At 36.5% G+C, this 24,992-nt stretch overlaps 4 protein-coding genes across 22 annotated transcripts; 1 reads left to right on the top strand and 3 right to left on the bottom strand.

The window, feature by feature from the left end:
* Nucleotides 1-502: 502 nt before the first annotated feature.
* Nucleotides 503-9,227, bottom strand: LOC110428226 (uncharacterized). 16 transcript variants are annotated; one of them, XR_016352186.1, is made up of 16 exons: nt 8,647-9,227; nt 6,746-8,019; nt 6,480-6,661; nt 6,129-6,322; nt 5,894-5,962; nt 5,383-5,455; nt 5,119-5,275; nt 4,709-5,000; nt 4,513-4,627; nt 4,226-4,389; nt 3,975-4,049; nt 3,428-3,846; nt 2,538-3,057; nt 1,712-2,435; nt 1,420-1,534; nt 503-1,220 (listed from the first exon to the last, which is right to left on the bottom strand). XR_016352186.1 is itself a non-coding variant. In XM_021443991.2 (12 exons), exons 1-12 carry the CDS (start codon nt 8,944-8,946, stop codon nt 3,658-3,660), a joined length of 3,084 nt encoding a protein of 1,027 aa, XP_021299666.1. In that variant the 5' UTR covers nt 8,947-9,227; the 3' UTR covers nt 3,236-3,657. The 16 variants fall into 16 exon arrangements, 1 of the variants encoding a protein (XP_021299666.1); XR_016352187.1 differs by having other exon boundaries at nt 1,420-1,488; XR_016352192.1 differs by having other exon boundaries at nt 1,420-1,488; nt 2,408-2,435.
* A 1,292-nt stretch (nt 9,228-10,519) lies between these two features.
* On the bottom strand, nt 10,520-12,951 carry LOC110428204 (uncharacterized). Of its 3 annotated transcripts, none has more exons than XR_016352175.1 (6): nt 12,715-12,951; nt 12,471-12,622; nt 12,294-12,375; nt 11,672-11,831; nt 10,763-10,847; nt 10,520-10,656 (listed from the first exon to the last, which is right to left on the bottom strand). XR_016352175.1 is itself a non-coding variant. In XM_089785614.1 (4 exons), exons 1-4 carry the CDS (start codon nt 12,908-12,910, stop codon nt 11,668-11,670), a joined length of 594 nt encoding a protein of 197 aa, XP_089641740.1. In that variant the 5' UTR covers nt 12,911; the 3' UTR covers nt 11,438-11,667. The 3 variants fall into 3 exon arrangements, 1 of the variants encoding a protein (XP_089641740.1); XR_016352176.1 differs by having other exon boundaries at nt 10,763-10,844; nt 12,715-12,924; XM_089785614.1 differs by lacking the exons at nt 10,520-10,656; nt 10,763-10,847 and having other exon boundaries at nt 11,438-11,831; nt 12,715-12,911.
* A 691-nt stretch (nt 12,952-13,642) lies between these two features.
* On the bottom strand, nt 13,643-17,695 carry LOC110428203 (Agenet and bromo-adjacent homology (BAH) domain-containing protein). Its single transcript, XM_021443950.2, has 6 exons — nt 17,289-17,695; nt 16,145-16,230; nt 15,939-16,061; nt 14,979-15,809; nt 14,649-14,862; nt 13,643-14,524 (listed from the first exon to the last, which is right to left on the bottom strand). The coding sequence occupies exons 1-6, from the start codon at nt 17,569-17,571 to the stop codon at nt 13,986-13,988; spliced, it is 2,076 nt and encodes a 691-aa protein (XP_021299625.1). The 5' UTR covers nt 17,572-17,695; the 3' UTR covers nt 13,643-13,985.
* A 3,522-nt stretch (nt 17,696-21,217) lies between these two features.
* On the top strand, nt 21,218-24,819 carry LTA2 (2-oxoacid dehydrogenases acyltransferase family protein). Of its 2 annotated transcripts, XR_016352171.1 has the most exons (7): nt 21,369-22,306; nt 22,416-22,607; nt 22,748-22,835; nt 22,939-23,009; nt 23,094-23,177; nt 24,459-24,665; nt 24,751-24,819. XR_016352171.1 is itself a non-coding variant. In XM_021444211.2 (6 exons), the coding sequence occupies exons 1-6, from the start codon at nt 21,392-21,394 to the stop codon at nt 24,561-24,563; spliced, it is 1,455 nt and encodes a 484-aa protein (XP_021299886.1). In that variant the 5' UTR covers nt 21,218-21,391; the 3' UTR covers nt 24,564-24,819. The 2 variants fall into 2 exon arrangements, 1 of the variants encoding a protein (XP_021299886.1); XM_021444211.2 differs by having other exon boundaries at nt 21,218-22,306; nt 24,459-24,819.
* The last annotated feature ends 173 nt before the right edge of the window (nt 24,820-24,992 follow it).

The following is a 24,992-nucleotide window of genomic DNA, read 5'->3' as shown; positions in this document are numbered from 1 at the left end:
CTACAATATTATCTTTCATATGATTACATTATTTGTAATCACATTCCTTATAATTAAAATTACCATAGGTCATCTTAAAAGCACTTAAACCTAGCAATTAATGTCAGTTTTGAGCCTACTCCTAAGAAGCCATAAATCCAAAGGAACGATAAAAAAAAAGAGCTAGTTTTTAACAAAGCCTAGTAACGACATATCAAAATGTTAGACACAGCACGAAATTAAGTAAATTCCTATTTAAAATTACAGTTAATTATGTATTTAAACGAATTTATCTTTGACCCACATATGAATTATTTAACTCGAACAAATTTATCATGCTGTAATACTATCATCCATCCGTTTTCAATAGTCATATCGTATTCATGTTTATTTAATACAATACGATTACGTCATGATTGGACAGACAACTGCACAGCTAATGCAAATTAAAAGTAAGGTTTTAAGAAAATGACTTTTAAGCTTGATGTGCTAAACCAGAATTATGCATTGATTCACAATTGGGTTAAGGAAAAACAAACAAACAAACAATAAAATATGATTTCTGATGAACTCATACTAACAGTATGATTTACAACATCATTATTGCTTCCAAAATAATAAGATATTAATGATCTAGAATGTATACAAGTACAGAATTGTAAACTTACAAGCAACAACACAAAAGCCGTTTACCCATAATGACAGGATAATCAATTCAGTAACCTTTCCTCATAGGAGAGCCATGAATGGGAGGGTGGAGTGAATTTCAGCTCATTCAGGTTGGCATACATCACAACCTCACAGCAGCAAGAACTCCAACTAATATAAGCTAAGCTACCTCTCAAAGTTTAAACTAACCTAAAACCACCCTACACCCACCATGTATCCTGATTCCACACCCACCCCACCAAAAAAGGTTACACTAATAGTCAAATTATCCGCTGGACACCCAAAACATGTAATCGAACCAAGAGCAATCTAATGACACTTTTAACAGAGCAGTGCTCTTAAATTTCAAGTATCATTTCAACATATTAAACCATAAAGTAACACAAGATATGATGGACTCACTTGGATTCAACTTAAAAATAGTAAAAGACGCAAATCAATGTCATACGAATTATCATCATACAATTGGAAACAGGTAATCACGGTACTCACTGGTCAATCTAAACTATCAGGCTCCATACAGAACAGAAAGAAATAGTGTTTCCCAACCAGCCAACCCGGATCACCATTGTCTGATTAAAAACCAATCATAGATTTAGCTTCCATCTCACAAGTTTACAAGATCAACAAAGTACAGAAAAAAAATTTTTTTAAAAAAAAGGACAGAAACCACAGGTAAAACAAGATAAAAACAGGGAGAGAGAAAAACAAGAACAATAAAGAACAAGAAATCAAAGAGCGAAACAAGAAATGAAGGTTAGACTCCATTACAGTGACAAAAGATGAAAACAGCGACTTCCCCCTTCCATTGAAATAGGGAGGGCCTCATACAAAGCCAGCCTGTGTGCATTAACCAACCCATCATATCACAACCCTATATTCATACCTGATTGTATAGCAATCCTAGATAAGAATAATATATTGCAATACTGTTCCTTACAAGAAAATAAAGAGAATATGTAAATAAAATTTCCTTCACTTTTTTTTTGGCAACAGAAAAAAAAAAAGTCTATTTGTTTTAAAATGCTATTCAGCAATCAAATTAAACCTTAACTATTATTACCTTCCCTTGAGGTGCACCACAGTACCTCGGCAAGACATCTACATTCAAATCGAGAATTCTCTTGCTCTTAGGCTCTTAGGATTCTAAGTTGCTTTTCCAGAAGCTCAAAAAAATCCCCAGCAATACATTCAAGAAGATCACACACTTAAAAACTCATCAACAATACTCTAACTGACAACCTTTGAAATTAAAAAGGTCCCAAGCGGAAAAAGATTGAACAAATCATAGACTAAAATTAACAAGTACCAGAAACAAGATGATAAAATTGAAAGACACATTTCCTTGTTCATTTATGAACTAAAATTAAAATCAATAAACTAAAACCAGATCATCTATCCAAGCCTAATGAGTAAACAATAAGACCTTACAAGGAAAAAAGCTAAGTTGATGAGCCTCTTGTGACTTTGCAGCACTAATTTTATTGGTACACCACCTAAGTTTTACAGAAGGATTTTCAGCCATGAGTAATAAACTGGCTCAGCCTATTCAAGGAAATTCGAGGGCAAATAAGACAGGTACAAAGTTAAAATCTCAAGTTATGGAGAGATAAGTCTGGCTTTGAGAATTAATAAGACAGATTTTAAAGCATGAGTCACACCAAGTTTCCAGAACATTTAAGAAAGGAACACCACTGATGCATTCCTGAAAACGTGCAATATAGACAATGCTGAGATGATGATATTGAAAAATACTTACAAGGGGTGGGAGGCACAGGTTTTACACCCTAAAAACAAAATAACAAACCAAAATCACATTAACACATTTATGGTTTCAACAAGATACGATTGCAAATTAATTCAGAGGAACTAGGAACGGGATTACTCACTGAGATGGACTTTCCCTTCAAGCTGACTCCAAGACGACCAGTGCAAGTGCCCCAAGAATAATTGAACCATGGATCAGATGTAATGCAATTTCATTAGGACATGCATATCTCTAGGAAAAGTAAAATGAACTTAAACAAAAGAAACATAAAAAGCACTCAAATATAGGCTACCTAAATGAGCAGAACCCAACCACAACAGAAAAGTATCACCGAGGCACCATTAAAACATAAACAAGGTACAAAACAAAAAAATCGGGTGAAAGCAGACTATAGAAGAATAGAAGCAAGCATTCCTCATCATGCATTAAAACCCAATCATCCTTATACAAGCATGTCAATAGGTACACACTCAGAAGCTATCAAAATACATCTCTCTTGCAAATCACAACAAAAAAGAATCAAGATAATCAATTTTTAGGGTGTCAAAACAGCTCCTAATAAACAAACCAAGGTACCTTCTCCTGGGTGCCTTTTAAGCATTTAAGCACTGGAGGGTTGCCTCAAAGCAGTGGCAGATATCCTGAATGAAAAATCAAATTAGACTTCCCAGGGCCCAAACAATTCTGATTAAATAGAAAAAAAAAAAAAAACAACTGGCAACAAGAAAAGAAATGGGACCGGCAAGCATTACAAATAATTAATGCAAAGGCAACCAACAACCGTAAAAGATCAGTAAAACTAAAATAAAAGGCAAAAAGGAAAAAGGAAGAGTCACCTTGCCTAGTTTACAGAACAAATTTTGTTCCATAAACCCATAGTAAACTGAATATATATTTTTGTCATTATTTTCCAACAAGTACGGCAGGAGAAAATATAATAACAAATTTTCACAATGGCCATAATCAAGAATGATTACAAGAGAGAAAAACGCCTTTGGCTAGTTGTCTTACAATAGAAAAAGTACATTCCACTGAAAGAATCGCCAGTAAAGAGCACTCCTGACCAAACATCACCCTTTGACTTCAACCACGCCAGAAACTGTGTCCAAAGCTCTTAGTCCAGCACAGAGAAGATAAAGACAGACAATTCCCAAAGATTAGATATCTAAATATCAGTTAGGTCATAATGTACAAATATCTAGCGCAACACATTTCTGGAGTCATAAAATCAGCAACATGTTTCACTTGCCCGTGATGAATGGATGAGCCAATGCCTGTGTTACTGTCATTCTCTTCTCTGGATCCAACACGAAAATTTTTTCTAGGAGGTCTTTGAAGTTGGCTACCATCTTGGGATCCTCACCAGGAAAGCCAACAATAATTGAGTTCATATCTTTTGGCTTCATGTTAAGAATCATCCTCTTTATAGTCTGAAAGCAAGATTAGAATTTTGGTCAACACAACAGCAACCATGTCAATTTCTATCCAAGTTTCAAACATGTGACATTGATAAATGTTAAACATGTCAAAAAAAAAAAAAGAAAGAAAAGAACAACACCTTTTTAGTCACAGGATCCTCTTCTGTAGCATGAAAATTCAGATCTTGATCAAAGTGTTGTTCTGTAAATGCCCCCTGAAAAATAAAAAGAACAAAAACAAAATTAGAATAAAAAACTATCAGCACAAGCCAAGAAAGTTCTATAATACAAGTGAGGGTTAAATAGCAAATATTAAACCAAAAGAGCATAAAGGCAATGTACAATATATCTCTCAGAAAATAAATATCACTAACGCAAATTAGAAATGTACCTTACGCAGCATCTTCTTCGGAAAAGGACCTTTTAGCTCCATGTGAAGGCGTAGCATGTCATTGTTTGTAGGACCAGGGAAAAGAACCTTTCCAGTATAAAGCTCATACAAACAGCAACCAACAGACCATATATCCATTGGATGATCATAAGGCAAACCAAGAACTGCACCATGGAGAAATATGCATCAAAAACTATTACCATAGATATAATCACGTAAAGATTATCAAACAAAAGACAAAATCCTTCATCCACACTATAAACTATCAGCTTCATATTACAACTTACTTATTTCTGGGGCACGATAAAAGCGGCTTACAAGATATGGTGTAATTTCATTTTTACCAGCAAACATGGCATTACCAAAATCACAAAGCTTCAGCACATTTTTTGCCTCATTTACCTGAAAAGAAGAACAATAAGTTAAAGGGAGAAATCATTTCAAAAAATAAACTACAACAATGAATAAATAAAAAAGACATACCAGCATATTATCAGGCTTTATATCACAATGAAGAACACCACAGTTTTTGAGATGCTTAAGTGCAATAAAAAGTTGCTTAGCATATGCTCTGACAGCAGTTAGTTTAAGACCAATATTGCGACCAAACTTCTTGAGAACTTCGCGCAGGTTCATGTGAAGCGACTCAAAAACTAAACAGAGATGATTCCTGTACTTGAAACTTGAAAGAAAACAAACACAATGGCGCTTATTGTCTGGATCTGCACCTGCCAATTTTTTCAATATTTGAACCTCCAGCTGACCAGCCTTGTGCCTGCATCAAACCATTATTAATACAAGCAAGCAGTAAAATCAACAAAATCAGAGAACTTGATATAAAATAAAAAAATTTACAAACATAAGCATCAATGAGCAGGCAACTGATCACTCACATTGTTTCATTATTACGAATGATCTTTATAGCCACTTCTTCAGGATCACTAGTACCAGCCTTAAGATCCTTTGCACGTACAACAGTTGAAAAAACACCTTTGCCATGAGCAGCAGTCACTTCATATCGGCTGTCAAGTAGCTCACCAAACCGATAGCCTGGACAGGAAAACCACAGTTATATGAATACAGACATATATCTGAGAATTGGGTTTGAATATATACATGTGTAAATTTATATTACATCAATAAATCTAGAAACTTACTATAATATCCTTCTGCATCATCCCAATTGTCATGAAGACCACTCCTTATAACCGGCAAGCCATCACCTTTACCCTGCAAATACACCATTTACAGACATTCTCAGCCATGTCATCCTAGCTCTCAATTTACATATGCTAAGACAAAACAAGTGAACTTATTTTCCACTGGAAGCACCTTGTTAAGACTCGCTTACCCATCCAAAAAGTCAATTATGTTACAAAAGCTTCTCCAAAGCAAAAAATACAAGAAAAGCAAATGACAAACCGAATTTCAAACATGGTTAGACCAGCACACATAGTTATTTATCAGGCTTGCCTTTAGCGATCAACTTTATGCAAAAGATTAATTCCTTTCATACCCTAGTAGCATATCATCATCAGAATCATTATATAATGTCAAGAGAACTGATTCAAGGTTAACAAGAAACCGTGGAGTGGAAACCATGTTATTCAACTCAAAATTATATAGAGATACAACACATAAAAGCAAATAGCCAAACATGATTCATACCGATTTACGAACTCCAGTAGGTGTTTCCCCAAATATATCATCACAGAAAATATCATCTGATCTCTCACTCTGCACAAAAAATTAAATAAAAATTATACATCTCAATAACCTAGAAAACAAAGGCCAAACTACGGCACATCCAAATTAAGATATTAAAGAAAGAATGCAGGTTCAGGAAAAAAAAAAGTTGAGATGATATAAGATTCAAATGTAATAGAATAGAAAACCAACGCACCTTTGGGGTACCCTCACCAAGCCCAGCAGCACCAGATGTCCTCTCAGCGGCAGCATGCCCATTTTCTGGAGGTGACTTCCTAACTGACAGTGATGGGTCAGCAACAATGAGATCTTCATGTCCACCACCAAGAACATCTGGACCAGCGTTACCACCATCGGCTGTTTGCCCGCAGTTCTCTACAGGCTCATTATCTGGTTTAGATTACAAAATTATTAGGCTATTTAACAGCATCAAAAACAGGTAACACAGATATAAACATAGTATTAGCCTAGATCAAAGCTCAATTACAACTTACAATTAAGGCCAAAAAATTAAGTCAGCAAAATAAAATAAACAAATAACAAAAACCTTTATTCACATCCTCTAAATGAGACAGAGTCTGCTGCTGTAAATGCTGATTCTTATATTTCTCTAAAATGGCTTGTCTTCGCTTCCTACTTTCCTCTTTAATCCTACTGAGTTCATCCTCTTCTTGTTCAGCAAGTTTTAATGCAATCCTTTCTTCAAAATCATCTTGCTCCTCTTTATCTCTGCATCAATCAAAAATATACAAAATAGTAAGCTAATGAGAGAACAAAATAACATGAAAAACATCTTTTTCTGATAAGCAATACCTTTTTATTTTATCTGCATCTCCTGCCAATGGATCACTGTTAGAACCATAAACCTTTTCTGTTTCATTCTTCCTTATTCTGTCCCGGTAAGTTTCAGTTTCATCACGTTTCGGGTGCTTATAATTCTTATACCTATCTCGATCGCTATAGCCATCATTTTCAATCTCCATGTCCCTCCCTTTATCCCTACTCCTGTCACTTCTCCTCTCCCTCTCTCGCTCTTGGTTCCATTCTTCATTTTTTTCCTTGTTCCTATCTCTTTCTCTGTCATTAGCTTTACTACGATCCCTGCTCCAATCCCTTTCCTTCTTCCGGTTCCTATCTCTATCCGATTCCCTATCCCAGCTCCTATCAAGCACCTTCTCCCTTATCCTTCCACTCTCTAGATCCCTATCCCTGCTTTTCCCTCGCTCCTTCTCCCTTCTCCTTTCACCGTCCAGTTCTCTATCCCTACTCCTTTCTCGCTCCTTCTCCCTTCTCCTTTCACCACTCATGTCTCTATCTCTGCTCCTTGCTCGCTCTTTCTCCCTTCTCCTCTCACCATCAATATCTCTGTCCTTGTCCCGGTCCCTTCTCCATTCAATATCCATCTCCCTCTCTCTGCTTCTTTCACGCTCCTTCTCCCTTCTTCGTTCCCTGTCTATCTCCCTCTCCCTGCTCCTTTCACTACCCCGTGTCTCCATACTCTGATGCCTTTTTTCGCCTACATATCTGCCATAACTGACACTTCGTTCCCTATCATCACCCCTTAAAGGGTTTCTACTACCGTGTCGTCCATCCCGACTAGGATCTCGTTCATGGTGGCAGCTTCTTTTCAAAAGAGCCTCCTCATCTACAATGCTTTGGGAACGTGACCTTTCTCTAGCAAGATCATCTGACTCAGATCTACTCCTAGTATACTCATGATCTCTCAAATCAAAAGGTGAGCTAGCTGATTTCTTGTACTTTTCCCCAGAACTTTCAGAGGACAATGACTTTGTCATGTCACTTGGCTTCCTGTCATTGGCCTCTTCAACATCCTCATGGTAACTCTTTTTCTTGCCACTTCTTGAAGGCGACCTAGACTGCCCATGCCGCCTTCCATCCTCTACATTATATTTAGAAGGGAAATCCCCATTGATATGACTATCAGGGACAACTCTAGAGGCTAATTCTCCTTGAGACTCAACACTTAAATTTCTAGACAATCCAACCTGATTTTGATTCTTCTCACCACTGCTGTCACCACTCTGCCTTACTTGCTCATCCACAAAATTACTATTTTCACCAACTCCCTGCCGAAAAGGAAAATGCAAATAAAAATACTGAGTGCACAAGTTCACAATGTATCATTCTGAAAAGTTGAAAAAACAGTAATTACAAGCATATATATGCAGTAACTGTAACTAGCTCTTACAAATGAATAGTAAGCCACCAGTCTCCATTGAAACGCCTAGGGATACTTCTTTTTGCAATTCACACATGTTCTTTGTGCAGTAGTGCATATGCATGGGATATCACTCAGTAATCTAACAAGCTCTCACAAACCAAAGATTCATTATCCCAATTCCATAAAAAAAAAAAAAGTAAAATCCAATCACATGATAATTTCCAACAAAGATCCTCCTTCAGGCCACTGAGAAAAAAGGGTTCAATGAAAAAAGTCATATTTTTCAAACTTAGTCAGCAACAAAACTTTTTTCAAGCACTTCCCAACATTCAAATTTCAAAATTTGCTTGATAAAATTTAAATCAAGCAAGGGGAGAAACGATTTAAATTCTTTTCCAATAAACTAAAGACAAGCCCAAATTATTTTTCCCCATTTCCTCAGAACCAAACGACAATAGGTAATACAATAATATTAACCACGAAGAGAAAAGCCGTGACGAATTAAAACAAGCAAAGGGTAAACAAAACACACCGGATTGGGAACACCAAGGCCTTCACGATATTCAACGACCCTGATTTCAGCCGCCGGTTCCTCATCAAGAATCTCTCCTTCCTCGACGTCATCATCAGGTCGAGGAACCGAAGGGGGAAGAGGGAGGGGATCTTCGACACCATCTTTGCCCTCGTCTTCGTGCTTCTTGCTGCGGTGGCGGTGGTGACGGTGTTTGTGGTGGCGATGCTTGTGACGCTTCGAGGATTTATCAGTTTCCTCGTCGTCGGACGGAGAACGACGGTGCTTTCGGCGATGAGAATCTGGGGTGTCGCTAGCCATCGAAAACTAATTGGAAGAAAATCTAGGTTTAGGGTTAGGGTTTTTCAGCCTCTGATTTTTCTTTTATTTTTATTCAACTTCTTTTGGAGCGAAAGGAAAGGGAGTTTACTGGTGAAATTGGATTTGCTTTGGTTTTTGAGTTGCCTGATTTGGGGGGATCGCAACTCGCGCCGCGCGTGCCGGGTTAAAACGTGTCGGCGGCTCGGCTTTTCACTGGTGGATTAAAATTCCGGCAATCAAAATTTTCAGTTAGCGGGGAGATTTGCTTCCAACGAATTTGAGAAGGGCTTCCTTTTGTTTATATGAAGTGAGGCAGACCATATTCAGGGTTGGGTTTGAGGCAAGCCTAGGCCTGTAAGGTAACTAGGCTTGTTTCCTTATGGATATAGTCAATCGTTAACTGGGCATGAGGCCCAACCCAAGCTCATTTGGAACATGACAAGTCATGAATAGTAACAATATCAGCCCCGTTATCCTACTCATAGGTGAACATTCGATTACAAAATAATAAAAACTGAATTAATTATAGCATCTTAAAAAAAAAAAATAAAGATTGCTTTATTATAATAAAAAATTAAAATTGATTGAAATCGACTTCTCTTTATTTAATCCGACGGTTATTTTGGTTTGAATAGAAATACTTTTAAATATAATTTATTTAATACATATATTATTAATGATTAGTTTTTTTATCATTTCCATTGTAAATTTTAGATATTGAAAATTGATCGAAATAATTAAATAAATTACTACCCTTAACCGATTAATCGAATTCAATTAATTTCGATTTAAACCAATTAATACTTATCTTAATCCTATTAGCATTCCTATCTTTTGCCCGTAGGATACTGTTACGCTTTAACGAAGCGGAAGGCATTGCCATCAAAGAAAGTGTAGGTTTTCCCCTGGAAAAATGCAGAAAGAGAATCAAAATTATTGTCCAAAATTAGACTTTCCCACTTGCAATTCATGGGTTGTTAGAAAGAGAAACTGTTGTGAGAGCGCAATTTCAGCAATGGGCGATAGAGGGACATCATGAAAAGTTGGAAAAATGCATCATTCCCTGGATCTTTGCCTGCCTCCAAAACGAATCAATGATTAAGCACTATGACCCAAGGACAAAAGCAAGTTTGTTTAATCCACTCTGAGGGGATGAATAGAAGTATTGAAATCTGAGGCAATGCTTCACATTTTCTACGTTCGGAATCATCTGCTAAGAGTGTCCATTGTTCCTGACCAGTAACAAGAGTTTTGGGAGAAGATAGCTAGAATCCCAGTTTTTACTGAACATTATGGTAAAATTCTATCATAATCCTGCAGAACCCTTTTCTGTCAAAAGCTTTTCAAGGTATGATACGGACTGGCTTTCATTGTTCCTGACAAGTAACAACAGTTTTGGTAGCAGATAGCTAGAATCCTAGTTTTTACCGAACATTGAATTATGGTAGCAATCTATAATAATCCTGCAGAACCCTTTTCTGTTTTCATGGCTTTCATAACCTGACATAAAACTTGAAAGAATTGAGCACAATCACTGGGTGTTGACTATCAGCGTTTGGCCTGTTTGTTCTTCGCTGATCTCCTGGATTTCCAGTATCTCTACTCTACGGTTCATCTTCTTTCTTATCTTTATTGCCACATCTGAGGGTCTAAACCTCCCGCATACGCTTACCCTGCATTGCTGCTTCTCGATCACATGTGTCTCTACTTCTTCAATGTGAAATGAGAGAAAAGATTTTCAAGTTCATGAATGCAGAAAAACTGAAACTTGTGCAAATGGAGGGGACATTCTGAAATTTGTTAATGGAGAACTTACCTTTTATATTAAGAAGGATTCTTCTCATTTTCCTGTAACAGCCATGGCAGTCAATGTTAACTCTCATCACCATGCAACAGAGCTGCTACCATACAAAGAAAAAAACAGGAAGTGTCATTAGTGTTGAACTCTTCTGAAATTTAGTGAAAAGCGATCAGTGTTAGCTAAATATCTAGCTTTGAATAAGCAGGGAAATGAGAAGAAATGGCTCAGGAAGATGCAGTCTTAAACTTGCCCTTCCTGACATGAACTCGGGAACTGAAAACAATCGAAGATCAATGATTGGAATTGATTTTGATGGTATTTTGAAAAAGTTTTAGAAAAGGAAATGTGGAAATTAGAGAATTCCAGGGATCAAGGACCAAGAATATCTCTACTTTTGGCTCTATCATAGGAATTCCTTTGCTGCATTCTGGAATCTGATTCAGCCCTGACCAGCAGCAAAGCTGCAAACTTGGTTAATTAACCCATAACTTGAACACCAAGTTTTCTTTACTTCCTAACAGAAAATTAAGAGGGATCATCCTTTCTTGAAAATGCTGGGTTACCCTGCACAGGATTGTGAAGTATCCTTTTCTTATTCACAAAGATTTCTGTTTGCATTAAATTTTAAGCATCAGTTACCTTGGATTTTGGTTTTCCTGAAAGGCAAATATCTGAAATAGGTTTCTTCAATTAGGAAACATCAAGAACCTGGCTGATCAATTCAAACACATCCAACCATTCACTGTGTTTCTATATACATTGCCATTCAAGTGAGACATTTACCAAAACCAAGAACATAACTGCATGTATTATTCAATTTTTTTGTACAACAGTAGGTATATATACACAGAATTAAGGCTACAACAAACAGTCTTTATAAGAAAAATTCTGTAGCATGTTCAATGTTTCTTGATAGGTATTCACCTCCGGGAAGAGCGAAAAATCCTCTTGATCATGGCCATTGTGCTTACAGGATTCCTGTAAATAGCAGGAACCTGCCTTGAAGCTAAGTTAACAATACCAGGATATCTACAAGTGAGTGTTACCTTCTTCTCCAACACATTAACCAAAACAGAATCTGTGTCTGCCAATCCAAAAGAAGAGATACAAATTAATGAAATTTTCTAATTCTGGGTTAAGACCATGATCCTGACTAAATCTGATGCAACTAACTACGATGTAATATGTCATTATATAAACTTCACTGTCATACAAGTTGTTTTGTTTTTCTTTCTTTTCCTTTTGTTGGATTAACAGTGTCGAGAGCCGTCTTTAACTTACTAAAGACAAACAAAAAGGCATCAAGAATAATTTTAAAGGAACTTTTACAAAATCAACAGTTACCCTTCCCAATTTCCAGACATTTTCGACTCTTTCTGTTTCCTTAAAGAAAGTTCTACCAAGATGACTTCTTTGAAATTAGATACTCCATGCAGTACTTCACCATTGCTCAAACTCCCCTTGTCATCTAAAGTTCCTCGGAATCGCATTTTATGAAGCTGAAATATATCTAATTAACACAGTTAAGATACTGAAGAACACTTACCATTCATTCTTGACATTATGTCAGCTATTCTTCTTTGACACTCTGCACATCGGATATCTGCTGAGAGAACAACTTCGTGGACCTGTTCGTCAGCAAAGAAGCAAAGAAATACCAAAATCTCTTAGGAACTTCACTCAACAGGGAAAAAAAAAGAATACAGAGAGAGAGAGTACAAACAAGAGGCATCGATAAGGATCCAACAGAGGCAAGGCAAGTTCCAGGAAGCAACAAGCTCTTTGGCTTGTTGAGTTCAACTCTCGGGACCTCCTTCTTAGCCTGACCAGGAAAAACCATAGCTTCTCTATGCCTTATGTAAACACTGAAAAGGTCTTCATACAGAAGAAGAAGGTACCAGGGTTCAATCTCAAAACTGCAAGGAGGAACCGAAAAAGGGAGAATGGAAAAGGATCTAAGAACACACCACCTCCTGCCTCCTGTTGTAGCTGCTGAACTACTGATGGAGCAACCCCATCTCCTTGAGATGCTTCAGTTTGGAGGGTGAAGAAAGAGCATCTCAAACTGGTAACAGGAAAGTGGAAAGGGTCTTTCTTATGCTTAGTTGAAAAAGATGCTTCAAGGTGACCCACACCTTGCTTTTTCCTGTAATTTTTTCTCATCCATAATAATTCTTTAAAGAGGTTGCTTATTGCACCAAACTCATATCCCATGTCCAACTTTTAGTTCATTTAATCCATCATGTCATAGTTAGATTAGGTACGAACCCCCACAAAGAAACCACTAGTGAGATTTGCTTTAGAATAAGACAGACACCCTTCAGAATTTCAAGAGGATCTTCCCTAAATTGCCCCAACTCCTCTGTACACTTAAAAGTGATTGTTTATTTAGCCCAATTAAAAGAAGAAAAATGGCTGGTTCTTTGTTTCCAATTGAAATAAATTCCCAATTTTATAGAAAAAAAAAGAACTCCTTTTATTAAAGCGTAATCTTTTAGTTTCTAATCAACAGATAGAATGGCCCAACAATGGAAAGTGATAATGACAAGGATTAAACTCCTTAATATTGACATTTACACGACAACTACTAGACCTGCGATGGTCTTTCCTAAACGATGTCGTTTTTTAGAAGGTGGGAACCACTGCCATTATTCGGCCTATGGACCGATGCTCTCTGTCCGAAACATATGGTCAGAAACAAAGTTTGAACAATCCTGGAATTGGCAGCTAAGACTAAACAAAATTCCAACCAACCAGAGTTGCTGCACAGGGGAACCAAAGTTCACAAAACAAAACACTAAATGTTGTCGACTGTCGAGAATCCATGAAATGCTGTTCGCAAGTTACAATTTGAGACCATTTAACCCAAAGAGCTTGCAGTTGAAACATGCAACAGAAACAAAGTGTAAATTTTTATTACCAGAAATGATATACAGATTACATGAACGCAGGAATCCTCCTGCAAACATCCTAAACAAATCAGGCTGAGTAGGTTAGAGATCTACGAGGTTATTTGTGCTGCATCCAAAATTGTGGCCTGAAATCTGTACTCTAAGTTAGAGCGCCGAAGGGTTAAGTTACATACAAGTACATAAAGGAGGAGATGGATACCATGGACCTCTCAAATGAACATTTCCTACACATCATTGCATGCAGTAGGAGCACTCTATGAAGGAAAAGCAAAATCAAACTAAAAAACTGAGGACAACACCTCCAAATCTCCAATGAGAGAAGTCAATCACCTAGTCATAACCAAGCTTGTTAGGGGCGGCACTACTGAAGAACTGAATAACGGATCACCCCTGTACTTGCAGTTATCATTATCAAGTTTTAAGGATGCAGGGATCAAAAATCTTTCGCAAGTAACAGACCGTGTAACTTCTGCAGTGCTTTTGATAAGTTTATGACCGCAATTCTGCTTCTGTATAGAGGTCCCAGTCCCACGTCTTCTCTTCCTAGATGACTTCCACTTCAACTGGGAAAGCAGATCATCCTTCGAAAGATCTGGAACAAGACCCACATCTTTTGCCCTGCCATTTCCAGGTTCAACAGGAGAATCATTACAACCAGTGGTGGCACCCTTAGCAAACTGTCCACCATCACCAACGGTGGTTTTGACCAAATTGCAATCATAGGATTTGCCTGCATCTTGCTTTCTAACCCCCAGTATGGAACTCGCAAGATCATGCCTCTCCTTTATATTTATCCACTGGTTTCCCAGCCATTCATGAGAATGTCTTACATCACCACTGTCAAAGACTGATTCCCGCTTTTCTCCTGCAAATAATGCAATAAATCAGAGCCGGAAAAAAAAAACTAAAAAACAATACAATATACTTGACAGTTCGTGACCATGAAAACCATCAGACATTTACATTCAGATTTGAAGTATTATACAAACCTGGGAAATAAACATGAAGTTTATCTTCTGAATCCTTCTTAAAGACAATGCCTTCCCACCACCCACCATGCCACCAGACATCAACAACAGACCCAACACCAATACATGAAGCACTGCCTTTAGGGTTTTGTGGAGATGGACGCATAGTTGTTCTTCCACAAAAGCGGATACCCATTTGATCAGGAACAGCAACCCTAGATGCCAAAATCCATTCCTACAACATAAAACCACGAACCATTTAGCAACTTCAGAAGAAAGGGTCAATAATATGAGTTTCATTATTACTACATCCTGTTAAGTTTGTAAATTAAAAACAATAAAAATATATACCTCTAATTTATTAGCTTCATCAGCCGCATCCTGAATGTCTTGATATTGCACCTTCACCTTATCTTTGTGCTTCTTGATTATCAGAGCTCTAAACCAACACCCTCTAATACCACTATCTTGAGCTAGTATTTCAACCTGGGAACCTACTTTTAAATGCTGAGAAGAATTTTGCTTAGTCCCATCAGTGGACAATAATGCAGAACTCCCTCCACTTAAACTGAATGATTCAATTCCATTTTTGCCATTCCCGATATTTAGCACATCTGCACATGATGCATCCATTGACTCTCTGCTGCCACTGAAATGCAAGTGCACATCATCATCTTTTGACTGACGATATTTCTTTCTAGGCCTGATCCCAACACCATCATCGACATTCCAATCTGCTTTCTGGTCATCAGCACGTTGCTGATGACTCACGCAATCATTCGAGAGAGAATGACCATACATATATCTAAGTATATCTTGTTTCCAATAACCCTTAACTTGAGTCAAATCAAAAGGCTTGACATCATCATTTTCGAACTGCTTGCAGCATACAAATGGCTTGAGCTGAGTATGCATTGCCTCGTTCAAATATTTCCTGAAATGCTCAGGACTAAGGACAGTAGCCAATCCATCTATGCATTCAATACTGAGATCTTGAAGACAAAGAGAAGAGAAAATCTCTCTGGAATTATAATTGTGAGGCAAAACAATACCAACCTCATCAATTTTGTGAAACCATCGTACCACAACCATCTTGTTGCCTTTAGAGTCCTCATACATATCTTCCAAGTACGCAACAAGTCGTTTATCCTCCTCAGCTAAGACATAGACAAAGTCATGAATCTGTGAAAATTTTAGGAGAATGGGACGGAATAGGCAAAAATTGAGTTAGATAGCGAAGCCATAGAATGCACAAAACCTTAAATGACAAAGCACAAAAAAAAAAGGATTAATAAAGACAATTACACTCACCGAAATTATTACACCATTCCTACGGAACGACTGATAATGTTTTCTTTTTTTCCTGCATGTCCATGAAAAACCTAACCAAAAAGTTTCTTTAGTATATTGGCCCAGCTTCCGTGATCGAAAATCCTGTAGGAGGGAAAATTCTAATATTATCACATGAATTTTACAAAGGCCGGAAGAAATCCACAAACTCGCAAAAGCATCCATACCTTGAGGGCTCCAAAATCCAAATAGTTCACATCTTTGCCATAACGAAAGCCATCAACTGAAGAGTATGGCTCATGAGAAGATAAATCTGTAAATTTTAAACAGCAATTAGCAAAAACAAAGGTGTATATTCCACGCCATGAGATTACTCACAAAAGAAGAAAACCGCGGAAAGACCTGACGACAAAAGACACTGATACTCCAGAGAGGACCCAAGCAAAAACCAGATGCACACAATAATAACAGGTAATATATGTCTTAACAAGGTTTTTTTTTTAGCATTCAAAACGAATTAACAGCTGATTTTGTGGAGATGAAACTTCGTTTATTGAAAGATGTTGACCTAGATATTTGAGGGCGGTGACGCTTTCAATCAGCTCTTAAAAATTGAATTAGCATTCCTGCAGCCCAGATCATAGTCAGTTAACATTTACCACGGTCAAGGGTTGAACCAAATGGAACAACCCACGCCAATGACAGAAATACACGACCCCAGCCAAAACGAAACCCCCCAAAAAACCAAAAAGAAAAAAAAAAAGGAGTGGGAGGAAGAGAAGGAACGCCCCAGCTTACTTGAGAACAAGAAAACAAAAAAATCTTCAGTTTAAAGGTTAAAATAAGCAATCAAGATAAAGGGAAATTATTTTTAAAAAGAAGAAATTTTACACATCTTCCAATCGGTAACTATAAAGAAAGAAAAAAACCCAATAAAATATCTCAGGCCGGCTGACACCTTCGTTTCTTCAGGCGAAAAGAACCAGCAAACTTGCAAAGAAAATAATATATAAAATTTTTTAAAAAAAAATCCAGGGAAAAGGACACAAAAAGCTTGATAATATTCATCTACCTGTATACCCACTTATAATTTAAAGAAATATCGAAATTTGAAACTGAATTAAAGCGGAGGAGTTCAAAAATCCAATAGAGAAAAACTGCTTGTTTAAAAGAGTAAGAGAAAGCCCTAATAAAATCAAATCCCACCACAATCCTATCAATAATCACCGGAAACGCTCAGATCTAGCAAAAACCCTAAAAAATTGAGCTAGCCGCAACCTCTAAAAAACCCCTAAATCTCCAAAACCTCAAAATCCGATACCGCAAGAGAGAAAACGAACAGATAACAATAACAACAGTAACAGCAATTACCTGAAACGACAGAATTAAGCCAATCGACGACCTCCCTCCGAGACTTGAGCTTGTAAAAAGGCGTCGAAGAGAAGAAAAGGGAACGATTCTTAATAGCGAAATGATAAGACATATGCCTCACGCTTTTCTCTTTCCCAACCACAGCCAGATCCGAAACCCCATCCCTTTTCTTCAAATAATAATGAACCTCCCTCATTCCTTTATCGCTCGAAACATTCACCTCCTCCCAGCTTACATACGCCGCCGTGCTCGACGACGGCGACGCCACCGCCACTCTCTCCATCTCTAATTCCAAGAAAGAAAAAGTTTCGAGAGGAAGATGAGAATTTTCAGACAAAGGTGTTTCAAATTCGTGCGAAAAAATAAAAATAAAAAATTTGCGTGCGCGATGAGAGGGAATTTGAAAATTTATATGCGGGAGGGTTTTGCGAGATTGGGAATCAACGGTGAGGATTACACATAAGAGGATGGCTCGGGAGGGAAATCAATAGGAAATTTCGGGGGAATTGCCCGAAGAGTGGGGAAATTTTGGATTCCTAAAATACCCTTGTACGGCTTTGGATTTTCTTCCCCTTTGTTGTTTATTTTATTCGTCACATGTCGTTTTGGGGAGAACAGGACAAAACACAAGTTGAGGGAAAGAAAGAGAAGTGGAGCCCGCAATTAGCGGTCTAGGAAAAGGTAGACGCGCCCAGTTTGATCACCAGCTGTCGGATTTGATGTATTTTCTATTTCTATTAATTTTTCATATATAATTCAGTAAAAAAAAATCCACATTTTTACCTCAAATTTTTTTTAAGGATAAGATAAGTCAAAAATTATAATATTAGCACATTTCCTAATTTTTAGAACAAATTTTGAAAACAGAAAAAACAAATCAAGGATTGAATTGAAAAAATTGAAAATTGAATCAAGGATTTGACTCTTCTTCATTATTATTTGTTTTCTTAAATAAGTAAATAGTCTTTCTATCATCCTACAATCCCATTATTTCATTACCAAAATTTAAATTTTAAAGCTTTTAAAGATAAATTTCAAATTTTAATTGTTAAGATATTCATATTAATACCCTTTTTAATGTGCTTATCATCATCTATTATCATTTAGGATCGAGGCATTAATTTTTTATGAATTATAAATCTATATATATGAATAGTGATAATGGACATATTGAAATAAAAATATTAAGTGCATTTGTGTTATACAAAGTATAGTTCAAATAGAGATGAAGTTAAATGCTTTCAAAGTTCGATTTTGTTTTTTTATTAAAAAAATAAATTTTTTCAATTTTAAAATTTTTAAAATCCACTTCACAAAACTGATCATTTATATATTCTATTTAAAGAAAAACATTTCATCTATAATTCTTTTTATTACTATCTTATACTTTTTCAATTATGGTAAAAATTTATGTAGAGATCCATCACACAAACATGACATGTGTTTAGTTTTTCACTAAAAAAATTATTTTATTAAATTAAATTAATAAAATAAAATATTATTCGACCATAACAATTATTTTATTTATCCCACGCAAAAAAATATTAAACAAAATAAATGTTGAATAAAAAATGTAAATATATCATTAAAAAAAGTTTTATAATCTTTTAATTCCCTTTATTTTTTATATATACTCTTTAATTCCCTTTTGTATTTACCATATAATCTATATTTTTGAAGGCATTAGTGAGACGCACGTTTGAACTACGCCTACATGCAAGGCATGCTTGCAACTAATATGGCGTTTTGTACAAAATAATATTATTGCTTCTTTTTTTTTTAAGAAAAATTGGAAGATTCACTTGTATTTACATTATTGTATAAAAAATTTATTGAATTTAGTGTCTCAATTGATCAATTCATTTAAAAATTATTTTATATTGTAATAATAAATATAAAAATAAGGTTATTGAAAACAAAAATGGATATAGATGAATTCGACAGTAAAATTTTAAAAAATGAATTAATTGAAATATACTCTAAAATTAAAATAATTAAAATCAACTTAAATTCGATCTGTTCAATCAATTTTAATATTTTTTAATTTTAGTATATACTAGTAACATCTATATAATATATATTATGTGTAAAAAAACTGGAAAAATATTTATTAATAATGATTAGTGTTTGATCAATTTAATTATAAATTTTAGATATTAAAATCATCTAATAAATAGACTCAAATTATAAATTAAAATCACAAATAAAAAATTTATTCGGTCGGATCCGAATTAATATTCACCGTTAAAGTGAAAACGGCAGCATTAATCGTTGATAACCGTTTCTTACCGTAACGTTATCGAGGCCCATTTGATAATTAAAGGTCAAAAAAAAAAAAAAAGGTAAAAATAGAGGGGGACAAGTCCCATCACGGCGTCCTGCTGAATTCTTTTCTTTCTTTTGTTCCCTTCCTTTAGCAGCCACAATGGAATACGGACAGAGAAACAAAATTTAATACGGCAGATGGTACTCTCCATCGCGCGATTCCATCTGACGCGGCAAATCAGTGGTTGCGGCGCAGCATCAGCATCGTCATGCTTGGTTTTCAATAGCAATCTAAACAATGCCCACCGGATCAAGGCAAAGGAGGTGACGTGGTCTATCCGGCATGGCGCCAAAATGACAGCTAAGCCGGCCCACGTTTGTGGGACTTATCTTATTTTCTCATGGCGGGAGGTTTGAAAACAAATTCTGACCGGTCGCCTTTGTTCAAAAGGAAGGGTTGTTCCACAGGCATTTGCCGGTAAACAGAGACGTAATGCTCCTCATCCAATTTTAACGGGCCAGAACTCGTCAAATTGGATCCACTTGTTTTACGGCCCAAGGAATCGATCTACAGATCAAAAATTGGGGTTGAGCAACAGAAGTTCAAAGCCCAAGGCTCCAATGGTTGCCCGTGCAATTGAGATTGGTAAGAAGAAGTGGGCTAGGTTTTGCTTGATTTGGACTGAAAGTGGTTAGCCCAACCACCTATCTCCTCTTCCTCTTTTTTAAAAATATTTAATACATTGAATATATTACCATAAGTCAAATGTTATCACCTCATCAATACATAAATCATTGATAATGTATAACTCCTAATCATATAGGTCTATTGAATTAAAAATATAAATTCATGATAAATAAAATCAAAATTATTCAAATTTACGCTAACATTGATATCGTATAAGAGATATTAAAATTGAAGTAAACTCGGATCAAAGTAGATCTCTCTCTTCATGAGTTATTTCTTTTAAAACATGTCTTTTTTATTAAAAATGTGATATGTCTTTGACACTTTCCTACTTAAATTAGAAGCATCAACGGGTGATTTGCCAAAGTCCATGGCTTATTTTAATCCTTTAAGAAAATTATCTTATTATACAATATTTATAAGATAAAAGAATATCTTGCAAAAACCTAGATTCCTTCATTGTCCTTCTTATAATCATCTTAAAATATGCTATGAACCATTGAGTTGAAAATCTTAGACAATCCTAATTAGAGATTCAAAAGATGTATTTTTTTGCTCTAACCTTCATAATATAGAAAAAGCCCAAGTTTTATAACATAAAGATTAACTCCACTTATGGAACTATTTATTAATTAATGATATTAAATCAACAATAATCGCCTCTTGAATAATAATTTATATTCTTAAACTCAACTTCTTGTGTTCATATTTTTTTATATATTTTTAAATTAATTTTTAAATAGAAGAAATTATACATCAATCGCTATATCAAATGTATGTGGAATTCTAATTTTCAACACTTTTTAATTTTCAAAGGTAAAAGCAAATTTCAAATTAAGCATAAAAAAAAGGCAAAAGTAATTTAGATCCAAATATATTGGAAAAAGAAGGGGTCCAATTGAAAACAAGAAAAAAGTTATTGGCCTATAGTGTGAAGTTGAAAAAACCAAAATCCAGTTAACGAACTCTAGTAATGGGCGATGGAAACACAGGTGGGTAGTTCATAGCTTCCAACCAACTTCTCCTCGTCTTCTCCGCCGCTCTCTCTCTTCTCTCTGTTATTTTCCCTCCATTCATTTCCGTCATCAATCATTTCCTTCCTCTCTGTTTCTCTCCGAATCATCTCCAGAGACAAAGAAACAAGAGAACAATGGCTTCTGCTTTCCTCTCCAACACCACCATCTCTTTCTCTTCTTCCCTCTCTTCCTCCCCTCTTCCTCGTCTTCTCCCTTCCATTTCTTCCTCCCCGATTCGTTTTAAATCAAACCCAAGACGAATCCTGACCGTCCGATCCAAGATCAGGGAGATTTTTATGCCCGCACTTAGTTCCACAATGACTGAGGGCAAGATCGTCTCATGGGTTAAATCCGAAGGCGATAAGCTCTCCAAGGGCGAAAGCGTCGTCGTTGTCGAATCCGACAAGGCCGACATGGATGTCGAGACTTTCTATGACGGCATTCTCGCTGCTATCGTTGTTGGGGAAGGCGAAACTGCCCCTGTTGGCGCCGCCATTGGTATCCTTGCTGAGACTGAAGATGAAATTGCCGAGGCTAAAGCCAAAGCTGCCTCGAAATCAGGTGCTTCAACCCCATCTGCTCCTCCTCCTTCTCCAGCTCCGGCTGCTACTTCAACTCCAGCTCCCCCGAAGCCAGCGCCGGCTCCCGCGCCTGCGCCAGTTGCGGAGGGACCGAGGAAGACCGTTGCGACACCACACGCAAAGAAGTTAGCGAAGCAGCACAAGGTGGATATTGAATCCGCGGTGGGAACAGGGCCGTATGGTAGGATTACCTCTGCCGATATCGAGGCAGCCGCCGGGATCGTGCCTTCGAAGACAAATGTGGGACCTGCAGTGGTCGTTGAAACTACGCCTGCTGCTCCACCGAAAGCTACAGCTGCTGCTGCCGCCCCATCTAGCTTGCCTCCTCCAGTTCCGGGGTCTACGGTAGTGCCATTTACGACAATGCAGGCTGCCGTTTCGAAGAACATGGTGGAGAGTCTTTCAGTGCCCACATTTCGAGTGGGGTATCCGGTGACTACAGATGCGCTTGATGCCTTGTATGAGAAGGTATATTGAGTTGGATTCTTTGATTTATCGAATTGGATTATTTTTGTTTTGGGACGGCAAATTCGTTTTAATGCATTGGTGTGTCTCTTTTTTTTTTTTTTACTTATAGGTGAAGCCTAAGGGTGTGACAATGACTGCTCTGTTAGCGAAAGCTGCTGCAATGGCACTTGCGCAGCACCCTGTTGTGAATGCAAGTTGCAAAGATGGCAAGAGTTTTACTTACAATAGTAACATCAACATAGCAGTAGCTGTGGCTATCAATGGTGGCTTGATTACCCCTGTTCTTCAGGATGCAGATAAGGTTAGTGATTATATGTATTGATCTTTAATTATTGGAATCAAGTATATAAATTGCTTGTTTTAAATGATTATGTGGTTGGTTTTTCTATTGGTTTCTTATAGATTCTAATATCTTGACTGACTGGAATTGTTTCGGCTCAGTTGGATTTGTATCTATTGTCTCAAAAATGGAAAGAGCTGGTGGAAAAAGCCCGGGCAAAGCAGCTTCAGCCTCTAGAGTATAATTCAGGTTCTTACTGCTTAATGGCTTTACTTCTGGTCGTAGTTTGAGTAGGTAATTGAGATTTGACGTGTAGTTAATATAGGGTAAATCATAATTGACTTGCTTGCAGGGACATTCACTCTGTCCAATCTGGGCATGTTTGGAGTGGACAGGTTTGATGCCATTCTTCCCCCAGGACAGGTGAGTGTTGTGGATGAACTTTCGGCATCCCCTGATGGGTTTGATTTCTCTACAGTTGCTAATTTTTGTTGGAATGATGATTAGGGAGCTATCATGGCTGTTGGAGCATCAAAGCCAACTGTTGTAGCTGATGCTGATGGATTCTTCAGTGTGAAAAACAAAATGCTGGTGAGTCCAGTTTCTTTTTCAGTGCCAAATGCAATCCCTTTTGGATAAAATTATCTTCTGAACTTTAGGAAAATATATAAAATAGGACAACTGATTTCACATCTATCGCGAAAGACATACTATTATTTAGTGTTAATACTTTTAAAGTTATTGTGTTGTGGCAGAATTTGCATATTTCATTCATAATTTTAGTCCATGCAAATATAACAGTAAAAAAAATGTAAGGATCCGAGTCTATCTCAGCAAAGTACATTTTAGGTACTACTACTCCAATTTTGTGGAGTAATCATCATGCTGTGTTGAAGAGTTCACCTGTTATTACTCTTCATAATTTATAAGTTTTAGCTCTATAATTGATTTAGAAACCTTTGAGGATGATACAGGATACAAATCACAAGAAAATGAAATCAATGGACTAAAAGGGAATTAGTAGGAGGAAAAGATTCTTACCAACAATGGCTCCCTCCCAAACTAGATAATTTTCATTCCATCTTCTCGCATTTTCTTCATTGGTTTTAGCCCTTTCAAATTTCCAAGTTCACTTTCTTCCTTATGAAAAACAATGGCCAGCTCTAGGCATGCAGCCTTCAACACATTGTTAGTTATGATTGATTGCTATCTTGACCTCATACTTCTTTGCTGTTAAGTTAAATTAACTTGTTAGAAAATTCATGTAGTCTTGAAATCTGCCACTGAAAAAAAAGTAAGGGCCCATTAAATTTTGGAAAATGTGTTCCGTTTTCCATCTCAACTTTTACCCTAAATATGATCAATAAAATGAGGTAAATAACCAATTGGAAAACAAGGTTTCCAAACTTAGCTAAAAAGTTAAAAAACAACTTAAAATACTTGTCCATTTTTCTATCAAATTGGAAAGCAGGAGTTTGCAAATTTAATTGTTTACTTTATTTCATTGATCATATATGGAGGAAATATTTTGCCAAAGCTGAATGGGCTCTAATATTTCTTGCTGGCGTTGAATACTTTTATTTTTCCAAATAAATTATCTGTTACATGAGAGTGGTTAGAACTCTTCTTTGTCACCATAATCATATTACTGTTAAAGGTATGTGCTACAAATGTTATCATGAAGTTTGGAAGAATATTAATCAGAAATAATTAGTTTAATTGTTACATTAGGTCCTTCTGTATACTGGTGAATATTGTTTGCCTTTCATTTTTAATATTTAATATAGAGGAGTCCTTTCTAAACTTTTGTCATAGCTAAATATTTCTAAAGAACAACTTAAACTTGGTTGGAATGTGATTCTTCTATTTCAGGTGAATGTAACTGCTGATCACCGTATTGTCTATGGTGCTGATTTGGCTGCCTTCCTTCAGACCTTCTCAAAGATTGTTGAGAACCCAGAAAGCCTGACTTTGTAGATGATGCTGAGATGTTTATGCAATGAAGTCACACTGAGTATTCTAATTTGGCCACTAAGAAGAGATAATTTTCTCTCTATTTAAACAGATTGCCTAGCTAAGGTGCTGTTTTTTTCTTTTTTGTAGCAGTCCATTGTGTTTGTATTCCATTTTGTTTTCTTTTTAAGGATTTCAGGTACCATTTCAGATACAGTTGAGTTAGATTTTGAAAGAAAGGAATAACAACTTGGAAGTTTTTGACAGAATGAAATGAAAATTGTTTTGGTAAGAGCTGTGGTTTCAAACTTTATTTTAAGTGTTACTAGATTTGGCAATGAACATGAGTATTTAGCCCCCCATTATAGATTCTCAGGTAAAGATGACAACGTGTAAAAACTTAAATTTAACTTTTGGAAAAATGAAAAGTTTGTAGAGCCTAGAGGTATAGAA

Source organism: Theobroma umbraticum, unplaced genomic scaffold (assembly GCF_002168275.2).
Source record: "Theobroma umbraticum cultivar Fairchild unplaced genomic scaffold, ASM216827v3 scaffold_31.0, whole genome shotgun sequence".
Classification (NCBI taxonomy): Eukaryota; Viridiplantae; Streptophyta; class Magnoliopsida; order Malvales; family Malvaceae; genus Theobroma; species Theobroma umbraticum.
This window is presented reverse-complemented; position numbering and strand designations above follow the sequence as displayed.

Excerpts from the sequence above, each read along its gene's own strand:
- LOC110428226 (XM_021443991.2), bottom strand. The coding sequence starts at position 8,946 with ATGGCTAGCGACACCCCAGATTCTCATCGCCGAAAGCACCGTCGTTCT. Across the intron at positions 5,963-6,128 it reads TTGGTGAGGGTACCCCAAAG|AGTGAGAGATCAGATGATAT; the intron begins GTGCGTTGGTTT and ends TTTTTTGTGCAG. Across the intron at positions 4,628-4,708 it reads TAAAGCCTGATAATATGCTG|GTAAATGAGGCAAAAAATGT; the intron begins GTATGTCTTTTT and ends TCTTCTTTTCAG.
- LOC110428204 (XM_089785614.1), bottom strand. The coding sequence starts at position 12,910 with ATGAGAAAAAATTACAGGAAAAAGCAAGGTGTGGGTCACCTTGAAGCA. Across the intron at positions 12,623-12,714 it reads ACAACAGGAGGCAGGAGGTG|ACCTTTTCAGTGTTTACATA; the intron begins GTGTGTTCTTAG and ends TTCTGTATGAAG. Across the intron at positions 12,376-12,470 it reads GATCCTTATCGATGCCTCTT|GTCCACGAAGTTGTTCTCTC; the intron begins GTTTGTACTCTC and ends GCTGACGAACAG.
- LOC110428203 (XM_021443950.2), bottom strand. The coding sequence starts at position 17,571 with ATGGAGAGAGTGGCGGTGGCGTCGCCGTCGTCGAGCACGGCGGCGTAT. Across the intron at positions 14,863-14,978 it reads ATGAAGCTAATAAATTAGAG|GAATGGATTTTGGCATCTAG; the intron begins GTATATATTTTT and ends TTTATGTTGTAG. Across the intron at positions 14,525-14,648 it reads ACTTCATGTTTATTTCCCAG|GAGAAAAGCGGGAATCAGTC; the intron begins GTTTGTATAATA and ends CATTATTTGCAG.
- LTA2 (XM_021444211.2), top strand. The coding sequence starts at position 21,392 with ATGGCTTCTGCTTTCCTCTCCAACACCACCATCTCTTTCTCTTCTTCC. Across the intron at positions 22,608-22,747 it reads TTCTTCAGGATGCAGATAAG|TTGGATTTGTATCTATTGTC; the intron begins GTTAGTGATTAT and ends GTTTCGGCTCAG. Across the intron at positions 22,836-22,938 it reads GCCTCTAGAGTATAATTCAG|GGACATTCACTCTGTCCAAT; the intron begins GTTCTTACTGCT and ends ACTTGCTTGCAG.